The sequence below is a fragment of the Brachycentrus maculatus genome, unplaced genomic scaffold (assembly GCF_059751285.1).
Source record: "Brachycentrus maculatus isolate JH-2025_06_01 unplaced genomic scaffold, ASM5975128v1 h1tg001802l, whole genome shotgun sequence".
NCBI lineage: Eukaryota > Metazoa > Arthropoda > Insecta > Trichoptera > Brachycentridae > Brachycentrus > Brachycentrus maculatus.
In genome coordinates, this window is record NW_028282388.1 from 1 (window position 1) to 10,102 (window position 10,102).

At 33.5% G+C, this 10,102-nt stretch overlaps 1 protein-coding gene across 1 annotated transcript; it reads left to right on the forward strand.

The window, feature by feature from the left end:
• Positions 1 to 1,719: 1,719 nt before the first annotated feature.
• On the forward strand, positions 1,720 to 4,766 carry LOC148298622 (protein roadkill-like; the record flags this gene model as incomplete). The annotated part of the gene is made up of 2 exons (XM_088276747.1): positions 1,720 to 2,057; positions 4,580 to 4,766. Coding segments are annotated over exons 1-2 (240 nt in total), but the record flags the coding sequence as incomplete, so codon positions are not given.
• Positions 4,767 to 10,102: the final 5,336 nt, after the last annotated feature.

Consider the following 10,102-nt stretch of genomic DNA (forward strand, 5'->3'; position numbering starts at 1 on the left):
CCGAAGAAATAAGGTTTTTAGCCTCATTCCGTGATAAAGAAACCATATTGAACGCATCGGAGAATCGGCTCGTATATTCGATATTTAAGTTTATTTGACGTTCGAGACCCTTCTAAATTATCTACAGAACCTATATTATATTGCGAGCGGCTCAAATGCAACTTTTAACATATCGACGTTTTTATTCGGCTCGTAAAACCAAAAATGTATTATGCACTTTGACTCCGAATGTCGGAGTCAAAGTGCATAATGACTCATCCTTACAAAGTTCAGCAGTACAGTCATATATGTAGTGATGGCTCGCTCTCAATCACTCAGAATGCGAGGGATATCTGCTCCTGACATAAAAATTGATAAACGGCAGAGTTGAATATTGATGATACATCGTGTGTATACATTCGAATATCTGGGATGAATGATACTATTGTGATATGTCCTGTTGTGGCTGAAGAAGAAGCGTGATTAAGGAGTCGTATATTTGATGAGCCGGGATAAGATTTATCAGGTGAGGGATGGATATCCATTTCACGACTGACGGTTTATTAAATTACGGCTAGAAAATGGATTCCGTTCGGATGAATGGCTTTTGACAGACGAGCCCGAAGGACGGGACGGGGTCGACTAATCCACATTAGTCTTCCAGAGAATGCCTTCTCTGGGGGGCGTAAGGCACCCGAGACCCTATCAGGTATAAATGTGCAATTTACTTTGGGCCCACCTTGATTTCATTGTGTTTTTTATTAGTGTTATTGACGAGGCGAGGCTCTTAAATTACCTAGCGGTACATTTGGAATATGTTTCCAAAAATTGCAATCTTTTTTACCACGCGTCCATTGCCAATATACATTTTAAAACGGTAAAAATTCCAAGTAAATAAAAAGTTTAAAAAAATATATAACCATGTATAAGCGGATTAAAATACAAAAAAAAACGATTTTTTTTATATAGCGCTAGTTTAGTAAAATACTACCTCTAAGACAATCTTCAATTAAACTGTAAAAAACAGTAATAGATTCGGCAGTCACTTTGTTGTAATTTATATCCATTTTTCACTTGGTAAATACCACTTGTTATTCAAATCTATTGTGACGCGTGTTTCGATGCATTCTCTTCATCTTTCTCTTAAATTTAGCTTCCCATGCGGTGTTTGAAAATTATGCGGAATGCATCGAAACGCATGTCACAAATAGATATTAAGAAATGGAGAAATTTACCAAGTAAAATTTAAATTATATACTGTAAAAAATCTATATATTTATATCGTTGAAGGGAAAAAAAATGTATACTTATAATTATTTTTTTAATAGATCTCCAGTGATCAATAATGCAATGGTAAAGCACTTGAAAAAAAATCGAGTAATATTATATAGGTATTAGAGATCATTAAAAAGTATGTATTCATTTACATAATTATATTTAAAAAATACCAATTGTTTGTGGCATGTATCACTCAATTATGGGTGCTTTGCCAAAAAAAAACCTTTGAGAATATTTATGTTACTGAAATTAACGCAAAAACAAAAACTTATTTTGGTGCGCGTCATATTTGAATTTTCTCCTAAAAACCGGTCGCGCAACAAAAGGGACGTTGTATCGCGATATCATCGCCTGCCGCCCATGCACCGACTGCAGCCCCTTCCCTCGCTACCGCGTGCCTTCACCCGATGGACGAATGTCTCCGCGATTTCTCCTGTCAGTTGCCTTCTGTCAAACGCCCGGTTCGGTTCTCTCTCCACCTCGCGAAAGTGCCACTTTCTTCAAAATAATAAACGTGTCTTATTTGAGCAACACTTTAGAAGAAAATGGGCGGTTAATTATTCAAATCATATTTTTATTTATTTGTTACAAATTATATTTTTTGTTGAAAACGTTTTGTGTTTATACGTGTAAACAATTAGTTAAAAAAAATGTGTCATAAACGATAATATTAAAAAAGCTATTTAATTTAAAAATATTAAGTGGATATAAATTATTTATACAATATTTAAAAAAAAACTTTCAAAAATGTGTTGCGGTTGTCAGGTACATTGTGACATGTGTCGCTTAATTATAACAAGGTGATTTTAAATGTTTTTTTTTGTTTTTTTTTGTTTTGTTTCATTAAGATTTTAGATAGTATTTTATTTTTATTTTTTATATTTATAGGTAAACTTTGAAATTCAACGTTTTTTTATTCATGTGTGTATCTAGGGGACAACTTCTGGACATTTACAAAAAAAATATATTTACAACTCAATCAGAATTTCTGTGGTTTTACCACGGTCAAATAAAATTGATAATTTCTGAGTAGATATTCGTTAATATTTAGTGTTTTATTTGGGTGCCGTCTAGTGATACCTAGTCAGTCTTTTAAAATGGTCAGTCTAATAAAATATTTAATTTTATAGTCGGAACGCGATTAAAAAATACTTAGATGTCTTTTATTTGTTTGGTTATGTGGGATAATATTATGTGTACGTTTTCATCTTTTACCGAAAAGTAGTCGAGTACAAAAGAGGCAGTGCCTACGTAATACCTGCATAGCTATATCGCATACACTACATATACTTATTGTAAGATTGGCAGCCGAAGAAAGTGCAGAGAAATGCATTCTATCGGTCGACTGCTTTTCCCCTCGCAAGTTCGCCGGATCAAAGAGATACTAATTCGTGTAAATGTGTATCTTTTCTAAAATTCTCTCCCGACGGCACATTTTCTCCGTGATTCTCCGCGATTCTCGGCGATCGAAAGTGAAATTACCCGCGGATGAAATCGGCTAATTTCGTTGTGCATTTTATCTTTTTTTCTCTTGAAAAGTTTATTTTTGATAGCCTTTTGCCAATTAAACGTTCGATTAATTATTATCAGGAGTTTGGTACTCGTAAAAAAAGTACGATAGTGTTTGTTTTGTCTATTTGGGAGTATCAGTTTTATTTTATCGTTGCATTGTGTGGAATTTATTGTATTGTTTACTTGTTTTTAGTTTATTTCCTCGAATAGGATACAGCATTTTAAGTATAAGAATATTTATCTATAAAAATGAAAATATACTATTCCCGATTGGGTTAGCCAACAACAAAAATATTATTTTAATTTAACTTTTATAATAATTTAAACAGTCGTCGTAGCATCGTAGCATGTATATGGCGTCGCGGGTTTGATTCTTGGTGAAATCAAAAGTAATTGAAGAATGATTTATTTCTAATAAATTTGTATTTATATATATATATATATATATATATATATATATATATATATATATATATATATATATATATATATATATATATATATATATATATATATATATATATATATATATATATATATATATATATATATATATATATATATATATATATATACATATATATATATATATATACATATATATATATATATATATATATATATATATATATATATATATATATATATATATATATATATATATATATATATATATATATAAAACATCGGACTGGTACCCGTGTGTCAATATTGACCTCATGGCCTTATTATTTTTGTTCAAGATAAATAATGAAAATTACATAGTTCCGATAAATTGCGACTCAAGCAGTCATCGGGTTCTTAAAGTAAGGTCATTTAATGTTTTAAAACAATAAGAAATACAGATAAAAAATTGCAAAGGTGACTTACAGGTTTATCTTTAATTTAAAAATAAAAGCAACGAAAAATCAAACAATATATGTATATGTCGATTAGAAACATTATATACTTTACGATCAATAACAGAGACATATTACTCTCAAATGATTAGTCGAGTAGGGGTGACCTGGCATGGCACGTGAAGAAGAAGAAGAATGTCTGATCAATTCGCTCGTAATTATTTAGTATTATGTTTTGTGTATTTATGTACCTAATATATTTCTTGTAATTTATTGTACACTCAACTTCCCGCAATGAATCTAACAGTCCAAATCTTTTGTATGGGTCACTTTGAATCCATTAGGTGATCGGATAAGATTGCTAGTGGCAGGAGGAATACTCTATAAGTCAATATTTTTTAAATTTATTTAATAATTTCACAGAACAGCAATATCAAATTATACACATGTATTCGTATACGAGTATGTACATATAACCAATTTTGTCAACCAATTTTGATGAACGATAAATATAGGAACTTTGTCTGGAACTCCAGCTAATTAGTTCTACTGAAAAGCGCTAAGGCGTCAAGTTGCCCTGGTGATTTGATAGAGAACTCTTGATTGGGTAATCAAAACTTTAAAATTTGATAATCTATGTTCCAAAAGCAATGTTTGTTTTATTACTATGTTGAAGCGTTGTCCCTAAATGATTAGGTAATAAGCTGTCAATGCATCCAATACTGACCCACAAAACATAAGATTTGGACCGTCCGACAGGCAATTGTAACTAAACGGACTAAGTTAACAATATGTTAGAGTTTTGTTCCTAAATGATTTAGTTATGAAGCTGAAAATGCATCTAATACTGACCCACAATACACGAGGTTCGGACCGTCTGACTGGCGATTGTGACTAAGCCTTAATATGTTGGAGTGTTGTTCCTGAATGATTAGCGACTCCGACTAACCGTACTGTCTCCCCGTCCCCAGGTTGCCGGTGGCGAGCGAGTGTCCAGGCTCTCAGGCGGGCGGCGGCGGGCAGCAGCCGCAGCAGCAGTCGGGCCGCGTGTCCTCCGCGCACACGGCGGGCGGCGGCGGCATGGCCGTCAGCCGCGTGCCCAGCCCGCCGCTGCAGGACGGGAACACGCCCGTCGCCGAGAACTGGTGCTTCACGCAGGTAACTGACTGACTACAACTCTACTCATAGATCTTATACACATAATTGTAAATTACAATAATGCCCCCTCGCTCAGTTTTGTTCTGAGGTGATTTCTCACGTAAATATTATTTCTCACATAAATAGTAAAAATAATTGTTGGGTAATATATCCAAAATAAAACTAGGTTTTTGTTGGATTGAATTCTACATTTATTTATGTATATCTTAATACGTATTAAGGTATACATGAAATGTAGAATTCAATCCAACAAAAACGTTGTTTTATTTTGGATATATTACCCAACAATTCCATATGGAATTCTACCAACTGTCTGCAGTTATAAGCAAAAATAATGATAAAACACTCTCCTTACCATCCATTGTTTACTTTGTGTAATACCACTTTTTTAAAACACTTATTTGTGACTACCGGTTTCGGAAAATTATTCCATTATAAAAATTTACAATATAGACATGTTTTAACAACATTTTGGTGCACCGATGTTGAAACCTGAAAAGGGTAATTTCAGGGAATGAGGTCAAACATTTACGACATATTTTCGTACTCCCATTTACCTTATGTCGTGCCGGTATTTTATTATGTTGGTATGTATAATAATATCACTTAACATACAGCCGTAACGACCTTGCTACGGATGTAGTTGTTGTTTTATAATATCGTAAAATACCTGTCGGCACAGTGCTTTAATACGGCGTTCAAATCTATTGTTCGATAAGCGTTTCGTTTTGCCGATAATTATTTTGCTCAAACACATGTTCTTTCGGTGCCCTGAACCAGCCGCTCGGATTGCAGCGTTATACAGGCGGCGCAAAATTAATCACCCGATTGGAAATTGCTATAATTTTTGCAAATGGCGTCGTACGTCAGTCACATTTGTCGTTTGTGAACTAGACAGCTGCAGTTTACAAACAAATTGATAAAACGGGCACAAATGTGTAGCAACACTGGCGGCAACCGCTTGACGGATATCATCTTTTCAAATGAATGTAAAAAAATTGTTAAGGTTTCCATCACTCGAAATATTTTTTTTTTAAATAGTAAAAAAGTTTTAAAAAAATATATACTGCAGCTGTCTAGTTCACAGATGACAAATGTCGAGGTCCTCATCAAAAAGTTACATTTCTAAATTGCATAAAAAATCCTTTAAATGCAAATCTTAATTGATGTTGTGACAAAAAGTGACCAATCCTGTGTTAAATCAGTATGAAATCATTAAATCGCACCAAAGGGTAGCAATTTTACAAGCTAGAATTCCTGATTACTTAAAATCATTTATAATGGAAATGTAACGTTTTGGTTAGGACCTCCACAAATTTGATTTGACAAGGCGTTTGCAAAAAATATAACATCTTCCGATAAAGTGATTAATTTTGCTTATTTTTTTTTTTACAAAAATGTTAATAAAATTAGTATATAACCACTCACCGAGATTTTTACGTCTACCGGTTTCGAGACGTACCCGTCTCTTCGTCAGGACAATTGTCCTAATTTTATTAACATTTTTGGAAAATAAAAAAAAGTAAAAATGACTAACCACAAGGTAAATGCTTTAAATATTAATAATATTGAGAATATGATTAATTTTGCGCCACCCTGTATAAATATCGAGGCGATTTCGTATCGTCCTGACCCCAAACCACATCCTCGGATGCAGTTGTCTCTGACAGGTGGGTAATGCAGGTAGAGCAGAAGCCTTACTTTATCCTGGCCGTAAGAGAAATGCCTACTCGGTTATCTGTACAAGTGTGTTTTTTAAACTTCTCAGCTCCGAGTGAAAGCTACTTCCTGTTTATAAAGCTCACCCCTACGTCCGGTTGATTATTTATGTCCGTAACGACCTTTCCCTTGTTTTTTGTATTATTAATTTATATTATAAGTTTATAATTTTTTAATTGCAAAATATTACAAATGTACATATTTTTTTATTTTTATTTATTTTATTTATTTATTTCTTTTCATAATACATAGATACATTCAATATACATATTCATTTCATATACACATTTATTATACGTATTACGGCTCTTTAGGCATGGCCTGTGTTGAGCCGAATACTATAGAATATAGTATAGTATAGTATAGTACTTAAAGGCTTTAGTATTACCCTGGGTTTTATATAAAAATCGTTTCTTAACAATTACATACATCGCTCACTCCTTTCAAGAACGTCATAAATAAAAAATCGACAATTTTCAGTTGTGCATGTTTTCGGAATGCCCAGAAAATGTATTATATCCCGGTGAAAGCGGCATATTTTTAACTTAATATTTACCCGCTATAGGGCAGAAAGCGTTGTTTTTGCATTTTGATGAAAAGGTGTTGTTTAATTATTTTTTTTAAAGATATTAAATATTTTTCAAATGGAGAAAAAACCTTCAGGTTTTACCTAAAAAGATCTGTTGCACAGTAAAAAGTTGAATAAGTGGCTTGATATTTATTTTTAATACATTGTGTTATATTTTTTGATTTATGACGTTCTTGAAAGCAATGAGCGACATGTATACACCGTCATACAATCATCGTCATACGTATATGTATAAAAAATAATAATAACCATATTTATTTATTTTTTATCATACACATATTTACAATTTTATATTTTATAATCGTAGAATCTTTCTTTAAAAATAAATACCTGTCTGTCTATCTATTCCTTTGCTATTTTGATTTGCGATTTACTGATGGTCGCCTCATTTGGATCTATTGTATTATTATTATTATTCGTTAGGGTTTTCTAAATTAGCCGATTAATTTTATATAGGATAGTAATCGATCGAATACCTTATCTTCCAGAATTTAACACATTATATTCATTTTTGGACATCTCAACCTATGTCATCTATATGAAGAAGAATATGGAAGTCTGGGCCATTACGGGAAATAATATGAAAAATAACTATAATTGGAGATAATTCAGATTTGTGAACAACTATTTGGTCACACTCAAAATGGTGTATATTTATATTAAAATATAATAAAAGGCAATTTTATTAAATGCTCGCTCCATTACTACAATAAGTATGACAAATTTCATTAATTGATGCGGCAGTCACATTGTGGTAATATCTATCAATTTTTAATTTTATACTTTACTACGTAAATACCGCTATTTCTAAAATCTAATACGGTGTTTGAAAATTATGCGAAATGCATCTAAACACGTGTCACAATAGATTTTAAGAAATAGTCTCATTTACTAAGTAAAGCTGAAAATAAAAAAAAGAGGATTACAAAGTTAGTTACTACTGGGTGGCTGTGTTCATTCGTGTTTTCGTCGCCGATTGGGCAGAGTGGGAAATTTGAACAGGGTTTGGCAAATATTGGTTCTGTGGAGCTCAAAGATATGACTTGTGTACATTGGCTCGTGAGGGGAATACTCGAGTGGGCTCAATGACCCTCCGCCGAGTGACTTCAAAACATTGTTAATGCCTCTTTGTGAATGTCAACACACGACCGTAATCCCGAAGGAGCTGACCAAGTGTCGGCTCGGTTATTGAATACTCTCCTGATCACTAATTAGGAACGTGTCGCGGACGCTCAGAGCTGATGTCGCGTGGGTGGTATTTTTTTTGTTCATTAAAAAAATATTAACCGTGATTCGAGACACCTACTTTGAAAACCGAGGACGAAATATTATTTCTTCATAATCTAGATCACAGGTTCTCAATCTTTTTTGGTCTAGCACCTTCTTGTCAAAGAGAATTGCCATAATGTCGCCTCATAAGGGAAGGGATAAAAATGTATTGCTGTCTAGAGCTCTAGTAGATCGTAGTAGTCTCGTTGGGGATCTATGATAGACCTTGATAAGGATCAAGATTTGGTGTTCTAGATTCTAGAGAACACCCTCATTGTCATTCATTGTTCACTTTGTGTAATACCACTTAAAAAGTCTACTTCACGACTATATAATATTCACGACTAATAACCATTCAATCATCAGATCAACTGTAGACTACAGTCCAAAGTAGTCGCGAAGTAGAGTTTTCAAGTGGTATTAGTGAACGATGTATGATAAGGAGAGTGTTATATTACCACACAGCCAAGTTAACAACGCTTTTAACCCTAGAATACTAACCTATCGTAAAAATTACAACGGCAAAATGACGTTCCTGGAAAAAAAACAATGTTCACGTCGTTCACGGTACCTTCCTAATGTACCTTTATTTTTTTTTCATTATTACGTGATCTCTTACCCCAAAGAATGTTGTTATGACTTCTTAAATAATGAAAGTTTTTTTTTTATAATATTTTTATTCCCGTTTTATTTCTATATCGTATTTTTTACGAATGTTCAGTAACAACGTCGGTTAGGATAGTTAAGTGGGGTTAAAATAGAACATATTTTCTGTTTTTTTTGTAATGAAGTTAATTAGGTATATGATTATTATGATCATTACTTGTGAGTTTACGATATGAATTTACGTATGCACTAAGTATTAAATATGTTATATTTTAAATATTGAAAGCATGAACTTTGTGGATCATAGTGATATTATTTTGAGAAATAAAAAGACTTTGTTTTTTGATCCACTCACATTTTTATCAACAACCAGCTAGTTTCGGCAACAACCTGTTGCCCTCTTCAGGGTTCATTTTATGACTAAACATATAAGTTTTTTACCCATTTGAATATCGTCGTTGTTTTTACGATCCCTTGGAATGAAGCGACGGATAAGTTGTAATAATATGACGTATTCATTTATTGTATATTCTTGCTTTGGACACAAATGGTCCATCGTATTTGGCGAATTGACCATGGGCGGGGTGCGGTCGCTGACCGCTAGATGCTAGAGACAAGCATTCCGATCGGCCACTCGGGATTGTTTTCCACGCTAAATTACGCTTATATGTGAATTGAACTTGCAAAAGCTGATTACGCATGTGTTGGAACAAAGATCGCTCGACTGCGAAACTGGCGTTGCGGGTTCGATTCTCGCCAATCGCAAAATGAATTAAATAAATATTTATTTTCAATCGCTCTGGGTGCTTGTGATGTGAATTCGATACATATTTATTTTCTATTGGTCCGGGTGTTTGTGATGTATTTTCACATCCACCTTCACCCCTACCTACAGAAAAGCCTCTAAAATATAGGATTTGCGGGTTATTCTTAAAAAATGACAGTTAAAAAAAACCTATTACGATTGTTAAACAAGCGCAGTTTTTTTCTTATTAAAATCGTAAAAAACGTAGCTTTTAATATTTCTTCTTTTTTTCTTCGCCTGGATAAGCAAGGACGTCTTTCCCATGCAAGACGTAGTAGGGTGTGACGTAGTTCGGTGATGATGAGGCTGGAGTAGGCGCCGAGCGCGGCTGGCCGGCAGCCGGCGGAG